We start from the raw sequence: 22,180 nt of genomic DNA on the forward strand, positions 1-22,180 counted from the left end.
CACATTTAATGTATACATGTGTTGCTTCCAATATATGTATATATACCACATGTTCACTAACTGAGCATTTCATGGCTCATTTTGTTGATAAAGTTCTCCACTCTGACCTGAAGGGAGATAATTTCTTGAGATGACAGAAGTGACATATTGAAACATTTTTTAATGGTGGCTGGGTTTTTTTTTGGTTTTTTTTGAGCCTGAAGGTCTCAAGGAGGAGCTGTGATCTTAGCTCTTTCGCTTGGACTTCTTCCTGGCCAGGTTAATGAAAAGGCCAGGGAGAAGACTGGGAGCTGGATTCAGGCAAGTAATCAGTGTTGTTGTTGTTTTTTGAGGAAAGGAAATTTTTAGAAGTCTTGAAAGACACTTCAAGGAGCCAGATCTGGACAAATAACTAATGCCTCATCTCCTACTTTCATTTTTTGGGGAAGGTTCTTGAGAAAGTGGTGGCTTCTGGTCTCAGAGGGCTCTGGTGGATACAGATGGTCTGGACCTGTGACAACCTGGACATTTGCAATGATCATTCTCATGAACCGTGGACGGACTTGTAGGAGGGGGGGAGGGGAAAGAGTGACTACTTTTTATCCTCCTAGACCTCTCAGCAGCTTTTGATACTGTCAATCATCATTCTGGACAACTTGCAAGAGTTGGGAAATGAATCTGTGGATGGGAAATAGAAATACAGATTCAATCCAAGCAAGATGGAGAGGCTGTTAGTTGCAAAGCCCTCTGCTTCCAGGACTGCATCACTTCTCATGGGGCTGTAATCCCTCAACAGAGACCATTTGGAGTCACAGCTTTAGCAAAAATAGTCTTGAAACTTATGGGTAGGGAGATCTTTGCTCAGCCTTGGTTGGTATATCAAGTGCACTCATGCTTGTCTCTAGATTAGGTTATAGTAGTTTGGAGACCTAGACATCCTTTTCAGGGGCTGACTGCAAAGTTATCTGTGCCAAGAACAGTGTTAATGAATTGTCATAATTATATATTATATTTTGTATTTATTTATGTGGTTGCTTGTATAGCCATCCATCTCAAATAAGTGATTCAGGGTGGCCTAGAACAGTTAAAAGCAATATAAATGACAGAGCAAAACATAAAAACATATAAAAAGCATATAAAACCATTTTTTTCAATATATATATATATATATAATCTGCAGCTAAAGTATAAAGCAGTCACCAACACTTAACATAATTCCTGTACAGGCTTTACTGTACATCCAGATCTCCAATCCTCGTGGGAATGCCATATTTGTAAGATTTACAAAAGGCCAATCGGGTAAAAAGCTAATCTGAACTTGGGGGGGGGGGTGACATTCTAAAGGGAACACAATTTATTGGAGGCAGCAGATCAATCAGGTGGGTGGGTGGAGAAATAGTCAGTCAGAAGGAACTGGATAGATAAATGAACTGGAAAGCATCGCCTTCCTCATCTGTCAGTAATGGGGTCAGACCTGTCAATTGGCTAGACCAATATTTTTTCAATTACAGATAGCCCTCAATTTACAACTGTAATTGAGCCCAGAGTGATGCTCTTAAGTTGTGGTGGTCATTAAACAAGTCACCACATGATCACATCCAATCCTCTGATCTTTTTAACAGAGATCATTAAGTGAATGCTGCAGTTGTTAAGTAAATGCCACATTTGTTAACTGTACACTGGGCATTAAGCAAGTCTGTTTTCCTCAATGGTTTTTTTTTGCCAGAAACCGGAAGCATATGCAGGAAGTATATGCTGGCAAAAAATGTCAAAATCTGTAGTCACATAACTCTGGGATGCTAAGCAATCGGTCATTAAGCAAGGACTATCTGAAATGAAATAATCTGAAAGAATGGCTTGGAACTTTGAAAATAAGAAACTGAGCTGTTCTACATGGATCATAGCTCTCTCTAGTCTACTCCACTTGGCAACTGGAGATGCTTGGAGTCAGAATGGGAACTTTCAGAACCAATCCTGTATGATGGACCTCCATTCCACAATTGTCAAAGGGCTATAAGCCCTGGTGGCGCAGTGGTTAGAATGCAGTATTGCAGGCAAACTCTGTCCACAGTTTGGAGTTCAATCCTGACTGGTTCAAAGTTGATTCCACCTTCCATCTTTCCGAGGTTGGTAAAATGAGGACCCAGCTTGTTGGGGACAATATGTTGACCTTGTACACCGCTCAGAGAGTGCTGTAAAGCACTATGTCAAGTTTCCGATGTAGCATATAAGCCTTAAGTGCTGTTGCCATTGCTATATATTTTAGGGGTATAATTGATGATAACCAATTCTGTATCTAAGGTTGTGATAAAGAGATACTGCTTTCTCCATATTTGCTTATACTGTAGGAGCAAATGCAACTCTTGCCCAGCCAGTGGGTGTCCAGAATGCTGAGTCTGCATGCTAGTTATCCGCAGGATCACCACAATCCTCAGAGGAGAGAGACCAATTTCTGGAAGAGCCCTGATGCTTTGACACCCGGAGGTCCTAGTCATGCTGATTCACAAACAGACCCTCTGGCTAAAAGTCTGTTGCCGTCAGCATATTTTCAATTATAGGAGTCAAAGGCTCCTAAGCAAATTTAACAGTCAAAGAGCAGGAATAAATGTTGAGTTCTTTCAATATAAACAGTGGAGTCTCCCAAGGATTTATAAAGAGTTGAACCCTCCAAAGATTTGTAAAGGAAGAAACGCCTCTTCTCGCATTCAATAAGCATCTGGAGTTAACTATAAACATCATTTTGCTGTAGAAACGGGTGATCAAAAGTGATTATAACTATGGTTGTGCAAACAAAAAGGAATTCTAAAAGGATTTGTCTAAACTAATGCTGTGCCAAAATCCACCTTGTAGTCTCTCAAAAGTTATCATAAGAGCCTTCTGCTTTTTAAATTGTGAATTTCTCTTCTAAATTGCAGACTTTTGAAGACAGTAGAACATTCACTCACTTCTCTTAGCTCTCTTGCAATTATAGATGTACAAGAACACCCAATTCCCTTAAGGGTATTTCAATGAAATTCTATTCTTTGTGGGAGGGGGGAGGAATCTCAGTTGAAATTGGTAGAAAAAAATGTATAACATTCCTTGAAAATGCCTGTAATACCTTGGATTGATAAAATGAGTGTTAAATTGGCATATGTTTTCCACTAGAAGCAAAAGTGATGCCGATTGGAATACAAAATCAGAATTCCATATCTGTCTCATGTATCTTAGTTGGCAGAGGATAAGCAGGAAAAGGATTTTGTGGGCATGCTCAACAATTTGAGGAAAATATCATCGGTAAATACTGTGGTGGGAAAAAAAATATAGGCAGTCCTAAACCTACAACCATTCATTTAGTGACCGTTCAAAGTTAAAAAGGAAAAAAGTGACTAACGATAATTTTTCACACCACCATTGCAATATTTCCAGGGTCACATGATCAAAATTCAAAGGCTTGGCAACCGGCTCATAATTACGATGGTTGCACAATGTCCCGGGGGTCATGTAGTCCCCTTTTGTGACCTTCTGACAAGCAAAGTCAACAGGGAAGCCAAATTCACTTAACAATCGTGTTACTAATATAACAACTGCAGTGGTTCACTTAATAATTGTGGCAAGAAAGATCATACAGTAAAAAGGGGCAAACCTCACTTAACAACTGGCTTGCTTAGCAATTGAAATTTTGGGTTCAATTGTGGCTGTCCCTGTATTTGGTGTTCCAGTTCACGAAAAAGGAAAACAAAACTGCTGTTATCATAAAAGGATAAAATCTTCAAGAAGAGGTTGATTCTTGGTGATTGAATGGAGTGGTTTGTCATGGCCACCTTCCAAGTGCCTTCCTGCTTCCCCCAACATAACTACTTTCCTGAGATTTCCTGGTTATTTCTCATCCTAGGCTAACTAGTTGTCTTCTTGGTTAGGTTTTCCAAGCTTAGACAAGATCGGCTAAGTGCTACTACCTATTGTGGTAAATATCTTTGTACAAAGATGAGATGTGACTACATTTGGAATATTGCATATATTGTGGCTCTCTAACCTCCCAAAAAGATATTTATTGCTGGCAGAGGTACATAACGTTGAAGTTATACCTCTGAGCATTTTTCTTTGGTCCCATAGCATAGCAACTACAAGAAGAAGAAAGTGATTTTAATTTCTATCCAGGGTCAATAATGGTAGGCCAATTTTATTTCTGATGGCCTTGAAGAATATTTGCAGCCAGTTCAGCTGATTTTGTGCTTAGTCAAAATTACTGAGCATTTATACCTTTCTCTGTCTTCCTCCTTTTGTTTCCAGAAACTCCTAAAGCCAAACTTAGCTCCAATTGTCCAGGAGCAGCTTTTGAAAGAAGTGTCACAACAGAAGCATGTCTTAGAAATAATTTCTGCTCTGGCTACTCCTGTGCCACGGAAAATTACTTCTGTTGAAGAGAGTAAGTTACATGCATCCAAGACTTGACAGTTGAAACAGACTGTAAATGATGTCTGAACTTTTCTCTAGAATCTTCAACCTCACTGGTTCCCAACTGGTTCCCTAATGTGTTCCCATTAGATCATCATCAGAATAAGGAGCACAGTGGCTCAGATGGTTGGGATGCTGGGCAGGAGTTTAGCAAGCCTGCCTTTGAGATCTGAAAGCTGCTGTGGGGCGGGATTGAGTTCTTGTCCATCACTCCAGCTCCTGCAGGAGATATGACAGGAGCCCCTAACTGGGTGTCCTCTGGGCAACTGTGATGTCACTGGCTAATCCTTTCAGCCCTGGAGCACCTTGGTGCTTCTGACATGAATGCAATATATGTTGTGTGGGTGTCATGCTTTGTCTGATACTGATTTTCCTCTCCCTGGCCAATAACACCTAAAAGATTCCAAAATTAAAGAATACTTAACAAATTTAAAATAATTTTGGAAGGTTGAAATCTTAAAGGTAAAGGTAAAGGTTCCCCCACACATGTGTGCTCGTCGTTTCCGACTCTAGGGGCCGGTGCTCATCTCCGTTTCAAAGCTAAAGAGCCAGCGCTTGTCCGAGGACGTCTCCATGGTCATGTGGCTGGCATGACTAGATGCCAAAGACTCACAGAACACTGTTACCTTCCCACCGTAGTGGTCCCTATTTGTCTACTTGCATTTTTATGTGCTTTCGAACTGCTAGGTTGGCAGAAGCTGGGACGAGTAACAGGCGCTCACTCTGTTACGCGGCACTCGGGATTCGACCCGCCAAACTGCAGACCATCTGATCGACAAGCTCAGTGTCCTAACCCACTGAGCCACCACGTCCTTTAGGAGATTTCAAATGTCATGAGATCTTAGTGTCCTCATCTAAAAACTTAAGTGGGCATAAGATTTTAGGCAAGAAGCTCTCATGACATTTTATTAAATTTATTAAATTTTTCAAAATTATTTTATTACGCTGCTTGCATATGGACCACCTGCAGGTTGATTTATTCAGCATGCAGCCTGGTTCATTTATCCAAGCCATGGACTGACAGAAAAAGTCTCTGGATCAATCATTGTTGCCTTCTAGGTCAGAATTCAGGGCTAAATAATCATATGCATAGTTGAACAACAGAATGAATGAAGAGTATCCCTGTTATTGTTGTGGCATTCAAATGAGAGCTGGGAAGGTGGCAGAACTAACTGTAGGAGTCAGGTTGTGCTCTCGAATCATATGTCAGCACTGATCATCCGAACGTTTACTATGGCTTGCAGTTTGTATGACCGCATATGGAAAAAAGCATGTGAAATCTGCAATGTCAAAAGCTAGAATAAGGCTCAAAGACTATGTGGTTTTTGCAACTACAGATGTCTTCATAACAAACAGATTTTTATTTGTTTCTTTGCTGCTGGGTGGGTTGGTTTCTCAGTTGTCTGGCAAAACATTTGAGACATGTCTCCCCTCTTGTCATATAATCACTTGAAATTCTGACTCATGGGGTGGGTAGCTGGAGTGAATAAAAGACTAGTAGCATAATTTGGTAACATATCAAGCCCAGGAAATCTGGTGCCTTGCAGATCTTTAGGGTTACAAATCCCACGGTCCCCTATTGTTGATTATGTTGGCTAGCACTAATGAGAGTTGAAGTCCAAAACATCTGGAAAGCATTAGGCTACCTATTTTTGATCCACACATTCCTATTTTATGTCTTTGCATGTTTGCATATATTCAAAATTGTAGTGGTTCATCTTGGCATGATCTGGTATTCCATTTCCAGCTGAAAGAGAGTTCTGATTCCAGTGCTAACTTCCAAAGCTGTCTTTTGCAGTTATCCAAAAAGCCCAAAAGCCAAAACACTGCTTGAAGATCTGGAGTGAGTGTACTGAACAGGGAAGCATATTATTCTGTCCAGCAGAAAGATTTTGGACTCCTTTGAAATATATATTGATGTTCAAAACAAAAGAGAAATATCGACATCATCTAGAAAAAGGTACATTTTAATGTGTGGGTCATTAATTGTTTCAGTAAACTGGAATGTTTATGTTCAGAACTTATAAGGTTTATTCTAGTTAAATGGTTGAAAATTTTGCATGAGTTCAAGGTTTACAACATTGAAGTCTTTTCATATATTGATATAGAAGTTCCTAGTGAGTTAATAGGGGGAGAAAAAAAGGAAGAATGTCACATTAAAAAAATATATTACAGGTAGTCCTCACTTAGCAACCACATTGGAACTGACAACTCTGTTGCTAAATGATGGTTGTTAAGTGAAATACCAGGTGATTTTAGTGGGCTCATGATCTTACCTCCCCTTCAGTCATTAAGTGAAATGCTACAGTCATTAAGAAAGACATCACAATTTTACTACTGGCTTCCCTCTTGCTTTTGCTTGTCAGTAGCCAGTGATGAAATCCACAAGTAACAGTCACCTGACTATGGGATGTTGTGATGGTAGTAAAACACCCACCAGTTGCAAAGTACCCAAATGTCAATCATGTGACTACAAGAACGCTACATTGGTTGCAAAAAAAGTTACTTTTTCAGTGCCCGTTGTAACTTCGAATGGTCGTTAAATGAGGGGGCTGATAAGCAATGCCCACATGTAAATATTTTTAAAAAACATTATTGCTATGCTTTTGCACTTTTCTCTGTGGCCACTTTAAAGGTAAAAGCAAAGATTTCCCCTCTCCAGTCGTTTCCACCCTAGGGGGCGGTGTTCAGCTCTGGTTGGGTAAGAAAAAGGGTTCATAGAGAATCCTATGAAGAGCAAGGTGTTTCATACCTGTCCAAAGGCATTTAGTGCTTTGTATACTGCCCTGCCCAGTATACAAAGCAACAAAGTGACTCACTGCAGGAACTTCTGGGAAGCTCCTGTGTCTCATTTCAGCCTGTGCAACAAGGCAAGTGGCAACTGGCAGATAGAGACCACCTGTCTACTTGTGATCCTTGCTGTCAGGCAAAGAGAAGGCAGGGATCAAAGCACTGTGCAGTGAGCTGCCTGCTTGCTGGGCATGCCACAGAAGGTCTAAGGGTGGAACAGATCAACTGTGCTGAGTACCATGTGTGTAAAGGAACCCAGCAGAGAATGCTACGTCACTGCCTACAGGGCAGTGTGATGTGGGCAAATGCAGTGCAATTGATGGTACAAGTTGTGGTGTGACCCCAGGAAGAGCAAGCAATGGCTGCAGAACCATGCCATGGTGCACCTAGCAAGCTCTGTGGTTCCCACACACAATGGTGTAGCTGAGCTCCACTCTTGCAGGCAAATTTGGACTTGAAGCCATGGATCCCTTTCCAATCATACACACGCGCGCGCGCACACACACACACACACATATAAAACCTCAGGGTTGAACAGTGGAATCTTATTATTATATTCTGTGCTGTAGCTTCCTGTTATGGTTTTTGGCAAAAGATCAGCCTTGGAAAATTATTATTTTTGAAGGGCTCTTATTTGATACTTTTGGCTTTTTGATAAAAATGCTAACGCTATTTAGTAAGTAATTTATTAATTTTGCAACATCTGAGTTTAATATTATATTGTTTTCTATCAAGTAAGCAGCTGTTGATATTTACCTTGCTGCTACATAATTTAACACTTGTAACTATTTATGTAAATGTATAATGTGTTTCAGCTCATAAAATTATAGTTTATAGTACATTACTATAGATGGTTTTGACACCTTGTGAGTCAACTTGACAGATGGCCTATAACCTTAGAAATAGGTAAATAAATCAATATATTTTGGTGAAAACTGAATTCAGCCCATATCCGTAATCTTCAGTTTTGCAGGTATTCCTGGAACAGATAGTTGGAGGCATTTTATTAGGCAGCTCAAGAGATCTTCCAGCTGAATCCGTGACGTTATTCCAGTTTTACAGCTACCTGGAGAAACACCATGTAAACAACTTGGAAAAATATTTGATCCGATTTGCTAAAGAAGGTAAATGAATGGATAGATATGGAGAACCAAAATAAAATGTGGTTGATTCCCAAACCTTAATGTTGAAGTAATGAATGGCAAATTTTCGGTACAAATTAAAACATCCTCTCAGTTCTAGATGACCATCTCCAACTTAGCAGTTTTTCCAACTAGGTGGCAAGCTTTGCTCTGAAAGATCTTGGGAAAAGGTCTATCTTAATGAACTTTTGAAATGAAAATAGGAACAGGACTGTCCTGACCTCAGGGCAAGCTGCTCCAGAGAGAAAGGCAATGACCAAGAAACTTGTTTCCAAGACCCTACTTTCTTCACATCTCAAGAGGGAGGGAATCCACAACATGCCCTCCCACCCACACAGGTTGAATGGATAGATTTTAGATGAAGTAGAACAGTCTCATAATCAGGCCAAACACTGTGAATTTAAATGTGATAACAATCTAGATTGCTGAGGTAAGTGTTTCCCAATCTTAGCAACTTCCAGATGTGTGAGCTTTGACTTTCAAAACGTTGGCCTTTTTGACTAGGAAACTATGGGCGATAAAGTCCACTAATATAAACCTTTATTGTCAAAGTACAACATGTGTACATTGAGATTAGCTGAGCCTCCCCCCGTGCTCTCTCCCCCCAACACACAGTGACAACAAACCCTCCATCCTACCACACCATGTGAACCAACTACACCACACACCGGCCTCCCAAGTCAATTCTGCATAAATTCACAGAGATTATATCCCATTTAAAAGCCTAACAGCCCATGGATAAAAGCTATTTTTCAGCCTGTTGGTACGGCTGGCTATACTCCTGTATCTCCTACCGGATGGTAGGAGAGTAAAGAGATACCGTCCAGGGTGTGAGTCATCCCTGAGAATCTTCCTCACTCTTCCAAGGCAACGAGCCCTGGCGATGTCATCCAGTGGTGTCAGGGGACAGCCCACAATGCCTTGTGCTGTGCTCACCACCCTCTGTAATACTTTCCTGTCCGCGGCTGTCAGACCAGCATACCAGACCACAATACCATACGAGAGGACGCTCTCTATAGTAGACCAGTAAAAGAGGGTCATTAGCTGTTGTTCTACCCTGTTCTTCCGCAAGACCCTAAGAAAGTGAAGCCTCTGTTGGGCCTTTCTATCCACCTGGACTGTGTTAACTTTCCAGGTCAGATCTTCACAGAGGTAGACTGTGAAGGACATTGCCAAAGTTGGGAAACACTGCTTTAAGGCCATGAGGATTATTCCTAAGACTGGAAAATGTTAAGACTGTACTGAACAAAATAAAAGCAACATCATTTTGTATGTATCTGTTTTAGTATCTAGATCAGGGGTCCCCAACACCCTGTCTGTGGACTAGTACTGGGCTGCAGCATGCCAGAAACTGGTCCGCACAAACAAGCAAAGCCCCATCTGTGAGATGCAGACAGCAAACAAAACCACGCACCCTCCGGTCTGCAGAAAAACCTTTGTCCAAAGAACTGGTCCCTGGTGCCCAAAAGGTTGGGGACATCTGATCTACATTAAGTACAGGCTTCTTAGAGAAAGTAATGTTAAAATTGTTTACATTCCATCTTTGTCCCATTGTGGAACTCAAGGAGGCTTATGCAGATTTCCTGGATAATTTTCAAATTGATTAAAATTATACTTATTTAACTTGTTAAGAAATTGATTTGATGACATCTGGTATCCTGTGTTTAGATATATAGTAGGTTACTATTTTTTCATTTCCATCTTGAGGTTCAGAGTTATGTCAGGACATTAGGTTGCAATATACTGGATCACTGACTTCAGTATGGGATATTGACAGCTACCTGCCATGTTGGGTGTACACTAATCCAGTTATAGAGGGAACTTATCATAAGTTTTCTCTTTATGTGTATGTGCGTGTTTGAGTCAATAGACAATCCCTGCAATTTTCTTGGCAAGATTTCAGAAGTGATTTGTCAAGGGTAACTGGCTTACAGTCACCCAGGTGGCTTTGTGCCTAGGATGGGATTAGAATTTATGGTCTTCTGGTTTCTCTAACAAAGTTTGGTCCAGTTGCCATGATTCAGTCTTTAGACACATGGTCTTCTGGTTTCTAGCCTGGTGCATTATCCACGACACCAAATTGGCTATATTCAGGTTTGCCGCTGGAGAATAAAGCCAGAAGAGGACAGTCTTAAGGACCCTTTTCTGAAATTCCCAGAGGCATCTGACAAGGGAAAAAAGAAAGAGGGGCAGGAGGGCTTCCAATCTACAGAGATGTTTTAATATTGATTCAGCCTCTAATGCTGCAGCTCAAAGGTTTGGAAGTAGTGTTTTAGGTTTGCTTGGAAAGATCCCTTTGTGCCTGTTTCTTGGCAAGGATACCTCTAGTTCCAGTAGTTAGCATACTGGACTAATGGCTTGACCAGAAACGGTAACTCTAAGGCCACATACGGTTTCAGATTTCAGACTGAATTGCCATTTTTTAAAAGCAATTCTTTGGTCACAGCACTGACAATAGTAATAGTTTTTCTGAGCCTCTCTACTTATGGCTGAATTCCTTTCCTCCAGTAATATTGACAGAGGACCTGCAACGTCCTGGGAGAATGAAGAAAATAAAGAAGCTAAAAGGGAAGCAGCTGAATCAGCTGGAACCTCTGCCTCAGACCTTACGGCTCCTTGCGGTCCTGCAGCTGGATGAGAATCATCGTATAGGCAAAGCGGCCACATTGTGCCTTTCTCGTGCAGCAACCAACAGGAATTTCAGGGAAAAAGTAGGAGCTTTCCCCTTCCTGCTAGCTGCGCCCTGGGAATATATGCATCTCTGTGCACTTCAGTAGCTATAGTCCTGCTTTCTATGCAGAAGGTCTGTCCATGGCAGGGGCTCCAAATGTAAACCCCAGCCAGCATAGATACAGCCAGTCCTTGACTTACAGCAGTTCATTTAGTGACTATTCGAAATGAGAAAAGTGATTTATGACCATTTTTCATACTTAGCCCTGTTGCAGTATCCCCCACGGTCACATGATCAAAATTCAGATGCTTGGTAACTTAACTATGATGGTTGCGGGGTCCTGGGGTCATGTGTTCATCTTTTATGACTTTCTGACCGGCAAAGTCAATAGGGACTTATTATTAATTTAACCTCAGTGATTCACTTGTCAACTGTGGCAAGAAAGGTCATCAAATGGGGCAAAACTCACTTAACAAATGTCTCACTTAGCAACAGAAATTTTGGACTCAGTTGTGGTTGTAAGTCAAGGACTGCCTGTATTCTTTATGCACATGGAACAAGTGTCCTTAATGTAGTGATTTATTCTTTTTATCTTCTACAGATCTCACTTCCCTCTCCAGGTATAATTTTTATAGTAATCTAGGTCAGGTAAACTAAACCGAGGGAAGCCATTTTGTTAAGATTCATGAACTACATGACAAACCAGAAATAGAATAGGATAACGGAGTTAGAAGGGACCTTCTAGTCCAATTCCAAGGAGGAGACCCTTTATAATTTCAGACAAATTCAGTGATGGAGAGCCCAGAACTTCTGACGGCAAGTTGATTCAATTTTGCTTCTTCTTTCAAAGCCCAGTACTTTGAGCCGGCTTTCCTTAACCCAGATGCAGTGAATTAGGTTCCCATGCTTTCCCACTTCTGTGCTGAGCTGGGAATTAAGAGATTTGTAGACCAGGTCTTCCAGGGTAGAGCCAGATTGAAGAAAGCCAGTGTTTCTTAACCTCAGCAACTTGAAGGTGTCTGGACTTCAACTTCCAGAATTCCCAAGCTGGCAAGGTTGAGAAATGCTGTATCTTTGTTTGAAAAGGAAAGACAAAAACCATTATCACATACAGACCCAGAATTCTCATCAAGACTGTTAAATTGCAATTCCCCCCCCCAGCTTGATGCTTTCCAGATGTGTAAGGATTACAGCTGGGAGGCAATTCTGGGAGTGGTGGTTCCTACCCATCTAAACGGTGCTAGGTCAGGAATAGGGCATTTATGCTAAAGTATTTTTTTTAAAAAAGAAGGAATATTAACAGCCTTGTTACATTCTTTTTACTACAGGCTCTTCCTTTTTACACAGATCTCTTAAGCAACGATGATGCGAAACTACAGCAAGCCGCTTGTCTAGCCCTCAAAAACCTCAGAGTGAGTGCTTTTAAAGAAACCTATAGACACCAGTGGTTCTCAGACTGTGGTCTTGCAGAGGGGTGATGAAATCAAATACTTTAAAATTTCTCAGTCTTAATTTCTAATACAGTAAATACTGATAGATATAACCAGTGGTGGGGTTCAAATATGTGAACAACCGGTTCTCTGTGGGGATGCCACTTTTGGAAGTCCATTCTGGGCCTGGGCAACAAAAAATTAGCTACCGGTTCTGCCAAAGTGGTGCGAACTGGCTGAATCCCACCACTGGATATAACCCACGTAAACCAACACTCTTTTGTGTCCTCAATCATTTTAAGAATGTAAAACACCAACATGTTTGAGAACCTCTGCTTTCCTTGCTGGCTGGAAAATTCTGGGAATTGGAAGGCCACACATCTTAAAGTTCCCAAGTTTCAAAAACACTGCTTTAGAAAATTCTTGGTGAAATGGACTATTTGAACAGGTTTCGTCAACAGCCAGCAGAGGGTGTCAAAATCCAAGAATTTAAAACACGTTATCAGTCTTTGGACTCTTCCCAGGGCTCCACTAAGTGACATCTGTCACTGTCCTGATCTGGGATCTTATGATTATTCTGCGATCAGATGATCTTTTGGCCTGGACACCAGGACATTCACTATTTTGCCTGGTTATACATATAACCTCAGTGCAGACTTTGTGGCATGTGGAAATCAATGGTGGGATTCAGCCAGTTCGCATCACTTCGGCAGAACCGGTGGTTAATTTTTTGTTGTCCAGGCCCAGAATGGACTTCTGGAAGTGGCATCCACACAGGGAACTGGTTGTTCACATATTTGAATCGCACCACTGGTGGAAATCAATAACCTCCTTTCAGGGTCCAGTTCACTGCATAAATTTGTGCAAGACGTTTGCAGACTCTTTAGCCTTCACGGAAATGATGTTTCCTGATAATCCGGCAGAATTTAGCATTGCAATATGGGCAAAGGGTCCCTGTTGGCTTTCTTAGAAACCAAATCTAACTGCTCCAGTCCAACGTTTTGTTTTAGAGGGCCAAATCAAAACAGGAGAAAAAAGTAAGCAGGGAGAATAGAGAGAAGAACAGGGGGTAGTGGTCGGAATAAAATTAGTAACTTTCTGGGAAGTTAGTGCTATTTTGGGAATGAAAATGCTTCCATCCACCCCTCCTGCCGCTGTTTTGCAAGAGAACAAGCAGAATGGCCTCAAATGGCCTTGGTGGAGCAGTGGGCTAATGCCTCCTTAAGTAATACCAGCTGCCTGCAATTAGTGCAGGTTCGCATCCCACCAGGCTCAAGGTTGACTCAGCCTTCCATCCTTCCAAGGTAGGTAAAATGAGGACCCAGATTGTTGGGGGCAATAAGCTGACTTTGTAATAATGCCGCTTGGGGGGGGGGGGCGAAAGCCCTAATAAGCAGGCATATACATAGAATGAAGGCTATTGCTAAGCACATTGGTTTGTGCTTAAATTGTAAGCCGCCCTGAGTCTTCGGAGAAGGGCGGGATATAAATGGGATTAAAATAAAAATAAAAAATAAATAAAATTCCAAATGTACTCATTTCCCTCCCCCCCCCCCAAAGTTGGAGAATTGTTTAAGCAATAACATTACACTCTTAGGCAGTTTGGTGCAGGTGTTAAGCTGCTAGCCTAGAAACCAGGAGACGTCCTTTTAAGCATGAAAGCCCACTGGATAACTTTGGGTCAGCCACTCTCTCTCAGCCCAACCCACCTCACAGGACTGTTGTGGTGGGGAAAATAGGAGAGTGAAGGAGTATTTAGATATGTTTGCCTCTCTTGAGCTGTATATCAAAAAGGCAGAATAAACATGTACAGCTAGTCCTTGACTTACAACAGCTTATTTAGTGACTGTTCAAAGTTACAGTGGCACTGAATAAAGGGACTTATGACCATTTTCACACTTACGATCATCATAGTCATGTGATCAAAATTCAGACGCTTGGCAACTGACTCGTATTTATGACAGTTGCAGTGTGCCAGGGTCATGTGATCACCTTTTGCAACCTTCTGACAAGCAAAGTAAATGGGGAAGCCAGATTCACTTAACAACCGTGTGACTAATTTAACAACTGCAATGATTCACTTAACAACTGTGGCAAGAAAGGTCCTAAAATGGAACAAAACTCACCTAATAACTGTCTCCTTTAGCATCAGAAATTTTGGGCTCAATTGTGGTTATAAGTGGAGGATTACCTGTGCTGGTAAATTATGATAGACAAAGAGCATGTTTTTGCCTCTTGCTTCTGGCTGATCCTCATGTAGTGGTGATTCACTCATCTGCCAGAGTGGTGATTGTATTGCTTTAGCTTGCTGAGCTGGAGAATGGGCAGAAGCAAAGCCATAAGAAAACAAAGATGCAAGTAAAATTCTCCATTGAAATATACTGGTCTATCCTTTCTTTACAGAATGCCATACATTTCAGTTTACTGAAGCCAGATGTTAGCTATTCTCAAAGAGATGCATTGGGGTTAAGAATTGGGAGAAATAACTTAAACAGAGTTATTGAAATGTTTCTTTTATCAAACAGGGCATTGAAAGTCTAGAGCAAATTGCCACACTGTGCCAATCAGAAACCGAGGAAGTGAGGACTACTGCCAGAGAAACAACACTTTCATTTGGTAAATGCTTTCATGATTCTCTGCTTAGGTGTTCTGAGTGATAATGAAGAGCAAATACAGATAGTCCTCATTTAGTGATCACAAATGAAAATGGCAACTCTGTCATGAAGTGAAAGATCACTAAGGAATGCTGTGGATATAATTTACTTGGACTTCAGTAAGGCATCTGATAAAGTAGATCACAACCTTCTACTTGATAAGATAGAAAAATGTGGGTTAGACAGAATCACCACCAGATGGATTCATAGCTGGCTGACCGGCCGTACTCAGCGTGTGGTCCTCAATGGAACCGCATCTACATGGAGGGAAGTATGGAGTGGGGTGCCCCAGGGCTCTGTTCTGGGCCCAATGCTCTTCAACAACTTCAATGATTTGGATGAAGGGATAAATGGGGAACGCATCAAATTTGCAGACGACACCAAGCTGGCAGGAATAGCCAACAATCCAGAAGACAGGCTTAAGATACAGGAGGATCTGGACAGACTTGAACACTGGGCGCTATCTAACAAAATGAAATTCAATGGTGAAAAAAGTAACGTTCTACATTTAGGCAAGAAAAACCAAATGTACAGGTATAGTATAGGGGGTACCTTGCTCAATAGTAGTAACTGTGAGAGGGATCTCGGAGTCCTAGTGGACAATCACTTAAATATGAGCCAGCAGTGTGCTGCAGCTGCCAAAAAAGCCAACACAGTGTTAGGCTGCATTAACAAAGGGATAGAATCAAGATCACGTGAAGTATTAATACCACTTTACAATGCCTTGGTAAAGCCACACTTGGAATACTGCATCCAGTTTTGGTCACCACGATGTAAAAAAGATGTTGAGACTCTAGAAAGAGTACAGAGAAGAGCAACAAAGATGATTAGGGGACTGGAGACTAAAGCATATAGGGAACAGTTGCTGGAATTGGGTATGTCTAGTTTAATGAAGGGAAGGGTGAGGGGTGACATGATAGCAGTGTTCCAATATCTCAGGGGCTGCCAGAAAGAGGAGGGATTCAAGCTATTCTCCAAAGCACCCAAAGGCAGGACAAAAAGCAATGGATGGAAACTAATCAAGGAGAGAAGCAACCTAGAACTAAGGAGAAACTTCCTGACAGTTAGAACAATTTACCAGTGGAACAACCTGCCTCCAGAGGTGGTGAATGCTCCAACACTGGAAGTTTTTAAGAAGAGACTGGACAGCCATTTGCCTGAAATGGTATAGGGTTTCCTGCCTGAGCAGGGGGATGGACTAGATAACCTCCAAGGTCCCTTCCAACTTTATTATTTATTATTATTATAAGTGAAACCATGACTATATGATTTTATTTCAATTTTCCTTTGCTTTATAGATCTGCAAAGGTTTTCAATCCTTGGCTTTATAGACCTAAAAATAATGGAATAGAATAGAATAGAATAGAATAGAATAGAATAGAATAGAATAGAATAGAATAGAATAGAATAGAATAGAATAGAATAGAATAGAATAGAATAGAATTCTTTATTGGCCAAGTGTGGTTGGACACACAAGGAATTTGTTTCTGGTGCATAACCTCTCAGTGTACATACAGACAACAAAGTAATATAATCATAAGATACCAATAAGAGACAGTAGTAGAAAAGATGAGAAGTATAATAGTAATACAGTCATACTACATTGGTAAATATCCTTAGACATAAGACATTACTGTGGGAATTAAGAGTTCACTTTTAGGTTTTGGCAACCTAAAATAGATATAGCTAACTGACAATTACATGTAAAATAGCAAGTAAAAGAAGTGGAGCTTGTAGAATTGATCCTTTTAGTGGGTGTGGGTGTTGCACCAAGATGTAAATATCACTTGATCTAAAGAACTGGCTTGCCTATTGCCATTGGATCACCTTTTTAAAGTACCATTTTTTCTTATGTCAAATATAAAATTTTGTCCGCCACCGCCTCTGTTGCCAAATCATGCTCCAAGTTCCACTTTAAAATTCTTATATGTGTAAAAGTAAATGGGAAGCAAACATGCTATGCAGCAACATTGTTGTGGTTGTTATCTCTCTAATCCCAAACATTGTTCTGGACCTAATAAACGCACAGAAGACATTTAGAAAACCAAACTACTAGGAGGTTGCAATCCATTGCTTTCATGGAAGAGGATTCATTTCTACAGAAAAAAAAGAGTCAGATGGAAGATGTAATGGTGGAGACTATACAACCAAGTTAGAGGACACAGCAAGGAACAACCTCATTAGTTTGGCTAATTAGTTGTTTAGTGTGAGTCTTTACCTCACAGGCAGTCATATAGAGAAAGGGCCCAATTCACACTGGACTCCCCTGCTTTATTTTTTTATTTATCACATTTTAAAACCACCCCTCTCTCACAATATGGTCTGTGGTCAGGTTTGATGGTATTTGGTCTGTGGTCACGTTTGTTAGTATTCCACTAACATATGGAGGCTCACAAATTTTCCTTCTTTCCTTGATGCCCTGATTCAAAGGTTAACTTCTGCCTGATCTTGTTCACAAATGATATGATATTTTGATGACAATAGGAATTATTTTATCAGTGCAGCTGGCGCTAGAAAGAAAACACAAACAGCCTTTTATTCACTAATATTGAAATGGGGAAATAAATGCTTCAGCAACTGTGAAAATATATTGGGAGCTTTGCTTATCCAACCAGATAACTTTTTATTTATTTATGAGATTTACTCCCCACCTTTCACCTATCTGTTTTAAGAGATTCAGGAAAGGAGAATTGATGGTTTGACTTCTTTTGATAGCAAGAGTGAAGAAAGTTGGATAACCCAAGCTACTTATAGTTACCACTAGAAGAGCAACTGAAACGCAAATCTATGGAATTAATCTATGCACTTTCTCCAGAAATTTGCTTTGGATGGTCACTTGAAGTCATTTTCTTAACTTCCTTTTAAAACCATGTACTCCTTACTGAACTTTATAAAATTATCCAGTTTGGGATTATAACCAATGAGGAATACTATAATTACTAGGTATATTATGCCAAATGTTTGCAAATAACTTCTTGGCTCACATCAGGTTCTCTATTCCACCTGACTTCACTTTTTAAAAAGTCAGTGAGGAGTTGATGTGCCAGATTTATTCCCAAGAATAACTTTGGAGCCAGTATCAGCATTCCTAGAAAATAAACACAGTACAAAGCTGCAGTTTAATTGGTTTGCTATTTGCCTTTCTCTTGACTTAGAACAGCCTTTGTTAGGAAATGTGGGTGACCCCCAACTCTGTTGGTCTTCTGGGAAGCCATGAAGACTTAGGTTTTCAGCCAGGCCCAGTAGGTACCGGCATTTGTGCGGTAATATGTGATTGGTCTAGATTATGTTTTATGTTTGTATCTTTGCTCACTATCCTGAGTTCCTCTGCTTAGATGGTTGACCATATACAATTGTTTCATACATCAATAAACTGGTCAAACACAGTTTTTCTGTTTCCAGTAAAGGGAAGGGCTGGAGCAATCTCCATCTATATGTGATCAAGAACATCTCTCCTTAGCAAAGATAGCTATTGAGTATCTGGAAAGAGGAGGACCATTGGTGCCTGAAGAGAAGGTGGGACTCCATTCCCAACCCAGTTGTATCAGTCATGGCTACTTTCTGTTTTTCTTTGCAGGAGAAAAGGGAAGATTGGCTTTTGAAAAAATGGACAAAATATGCTGTGATCTAAGAGAGGCTATGTATCAAGAAGCTGACATTGAAATTACAATATTTTGAACAAGAACTTCAAAGGAGGAACCAAGGGTTAGATGCTACAGTAAAAGGAGTCTTCCAAGAAAAAGAAAAGTTGAACGCCATTGGAAAACGTAACAAACCATAACTAAAAATATTTTTAAGCATCCACATTCTACAGTCTTAAATACAATTAATATTACACTTGCACTATATTTGGGTGCTGAAGATGTACAGTGAAACCCCAAACACCATTTTTGGATCCGAGGAATGAGATCGGAGAAGCTTCTTTTAATTGTTAGGTGTCCCCCTTTGGTTTCCATTCAAGACAAATATTTATCTTCTCTGACACAAGAGGAGGCAGACTATTTTATATATATTTATTCATTTAATTCTTGTAGACCAAGATTTTTCAAATGTAAAGTTCTAAAATAATTAAGTCAATGCAGCAAATTAACTTGTGGTTGCCTTCTAGTGGCCTTTTTCCTTTGGAGCAGATCTCACAGAAACTTTAAGGCAAAAGTTGAGGCTGATCATTTCAAATTTTAGTCATTTTTTCCCACTTTTTACATAAAACATCCTAGGGCAAACACATCTACCCTGTCCTCCTCCCACAAGACAACTCTCATTCTTTGATTTGGGGACAAGGGCATCTGCAAAGTTTTTTAAAAAATTAGCATGGTGGCTGCAACTGGATTATTGAAATGTATCCTGATTTTATTTTTATTATATGCACAATGCATGTGAAAAAGCAGACAGAACTTTCCACATAGATTAAAACTCAAGACAGAAAATTCTTGGATTTGTGGACTGAGACTGGAGCTTTACAAATAGTTGTTGGTCATCCCTGTAGCTTCCATTTAAGTTATTACCATGTTCACATTTTTGACAGCCTTTTCTTCCCTCCTTCCTTTTCTCCCCTGCACCTATTTCCTATTTCTATTTATCCAACTATTTGAAGAGCTCTGGTGGCACAGTGGTTAGAATGCAGCATTGCAAGCTAACTCTGCCCAATGCCAGGAGTTCGATCCTGACTGGCTCAAGGTTGATTCAGCCTTCCATCCTTCTGAGGTTGGTAAAACGATGACTCAGATTGTTGGGGGCAATATGCTGACCCTGTAAACTGCTTTGAGAGGGCTGTAAAACACTGTGAAGTTGTATATAAGTCTAAGTGCTATTGCTATTGGTGTTGAAGGGTATCCAGTCAGTAAACACTCAGCTCCATCCAGTCACTCCAATTCTACCCCCAATTAAGGAATTACAGGATCGTAAAAAGGGGGAGTTACTTATCCACCTATTGAGTGGAAATTTCCATTCATGTAATTGAATACGTTAATTATTGTCTCCCGAAGATTTGAATAGATAAATTGAAATTATGTCTTTGTTTCTGTCAATGGAGTTTAAAATGGCTGTATGCAATAAGTACATGGGATACAAAAGAAAAACAATTCCCTCCCATTCTGTTTCTAAGGCTCCTTTGGAAGCAATAACAACCATTTTTAAATGGCTTCTATGGTCACCTGAAATATATTTTTATGTTTTCATTGATCTTGGCAATACCTGGTACTGAGTAAACAGGCACTAAGGCTTTGAATGCACAATATGGTTTTCCTTTGACTGATAATGGTTGACTATACCAATGTACAAGTAGGTTTTCATCACCTGATCAAAATCCTTTTATACAGTGTATTTTGCTCTGTATTTTTCAGTATTTATTGCTATTCAGTTTTTTTAAAAAAGATTTTATTAAAAAATCTGAAAAGGATTTTCATGTTCAAGTGGTCATTTATAGAACATTCAACAACAAAATGAAATGAGAGGTTCAGAGAAGAGTCAATTTCATTTGGGTGAATTTGTTTGATTTTAAGGTGCTGGAGAAGAGATGGTAATTAGCTACTTAGCGGGGAAGCTACAATGAATGGAAACTATTGCATGAACTGTGCAGGCCACAATATTTTCACATGCAGGTCAATTTTTCAAGATTGGCTCCTTTGTTTTTATTTTTATTGGGCTAAACCTATTTCTATGTATTACATAGCAGTTTTAATAAGATTTTTTCCCTTCAGACTAGTAGGTTTTGGTGGTGGCTCTGCTAAACAATGGCAGTGGAAAAGTGTTGGTCATTTTTGACTCTTGATAACTGCATGGACAAGTCTATAGAGTTTTCTTGGCCATGTTTTCAGAGGTAGGTTGCCATATGTTCTTCCTGATACTGAGAGGGAGAGCTTGTCTTAAAATCACCCAGTTGACTTCATGCTTAAGACTGGAGCAAAATTCATATTATCTTAGCTTTTAGTTCACTGCCTTTAACCACCACACCAATCTGACTATTTAAAAGTGTTTTTTTAAAATCCACCATTCCCCACTTACCAAATATTATTATACTAGAAGAGTCTTGACAAGTTTAGACCCTCAATTTAGCATTCAGCCTTACTGTCTAATATTCTCTTGAACAGTCTTCTAGGGGTGATGTTGGCACCTCTTGAACTGCAATTCCATGAACGATTCTGTGAACCTATCGATACAAATTCTATTGACAATCTTACTTTACCAAGTTGCTTCTTCAGCAAGAGTCTCCTCTGTGAAAAGCTGCAGATCTTTACAAATTGTGAAGTCTTTCCTAATCTTTGACTCTTGCTAAACAAGCATTGTGTGCCCCCCCCAAAAAACCCGGCTACGTCTTTCCTTTTGGCAATACAGAGACTGAATGTAAAATTCAAAACAATCTTTTTCACCAATTATTTATTAGTGTATGAGATTAGGAGATTGCAATCTCTTATCACAGTGAAGGAGATAAACCGCCATCCTAATCAAGCATGGAAAATCTTTTCCCACAACTGCCTACCAATTTATGAGAACAGGCTAGTCTGCAATTTCAAGGTAAAATAATTAAAATTTCCCACAAAGACTAAGATATGCTTCAATGAGGAGCTTTTGCTGCTGCGACTGAAACAAAAAAAAGGAAGTGGAGAAAAATCAGACAAGTGTTTCTTTATAAAAGAATTTTATTGTTGCAGCTAAAATGAGAACTGAAAATTTGTATGGGAAGTTGAAAAACTGTACAGTTTTACTGAAACTGTAAGGTTGTTGCAACACCTTACGTAAGAGACAATATACCTGAAAACGTATTATACCAAAACATTTAGCTTGTTTTTTTATCTTATTTTATTTCTTTTCTTAAAAAAGTTTTCTATGGCAATTGGTAAAAAAGAAAGACCTGATGAGTAAATATTTGCTTAAGGCATATAGCAGAGCAGCTCACTAACTTTCTAACAAGTTTAAACATGGATATTTCTTTTCCTTCCCCCTCCCCAACCCTGCCCAAGGTTAACCAATACATCCACTTTGAAATGCTACTGTATATACACACCCCAAACTACTACGTTACATGTACAAGGACATCAAAACAAAATGCTTACAGTTCAGCATGACAAGCCGTATCCA

At 40.0% G+C, this 22,180-nt stretch overlaps 1 protein-coding gene across 1 annotated transcript in view; it reads left to right on the forward strand.

Moving 5' to 3' along the window:
* The window catches only part of RIPOR3 (RIPOR family member 3), a 114,987-nt gene extending 94,486 nt beyond the window's left edge, over positions 1–20,501 (forward strand). The window contains exons 17-23 of the mRNA XM_083357458.1: positions 4,252–4,387; positions 6,215–6,376; positions 8,172–8,330; positions 10,857–11,059; positions 12,348–12,431; positions 14,975–15,065; positions 18,681–20,501. Of these exons, the coding sequence (XP_083213584.1) occupies positions 4,252–4,387; positions 6,215–6,376; positions 8,172–8,330; positions 10,857–11,059; positions 12,348–12,431; positions 14,975–15,065; positions 18,681–18,781 (936 nt within the window). The 3' untranslated portion in view covers positions 18,782–20,501. The remainder of the gene's footprint in view (positions 1–4,251; positions 4,388–6,214; positions 6,377–8,171; positions 8,331–10,856; positions 11,060–12,347; positions 12,432–14,974; positions 15,066–18,680) is intronic.
* Positions 20,502–22,180: the final 1,679 nt, after the last annotated feature.

This window comes from Vipera ursinii (genome assembly GCF_947247035.1).
Source record: "Vipera ursinii genome assembly, chromosome: 3".
NCBI classification, from domain to species: domain Eukaryota; kingdom Metazoa; phylum Chordata; class Lepidosauria; order Squamata; family Viperidae; genus Vipera; species Vipera ursinii.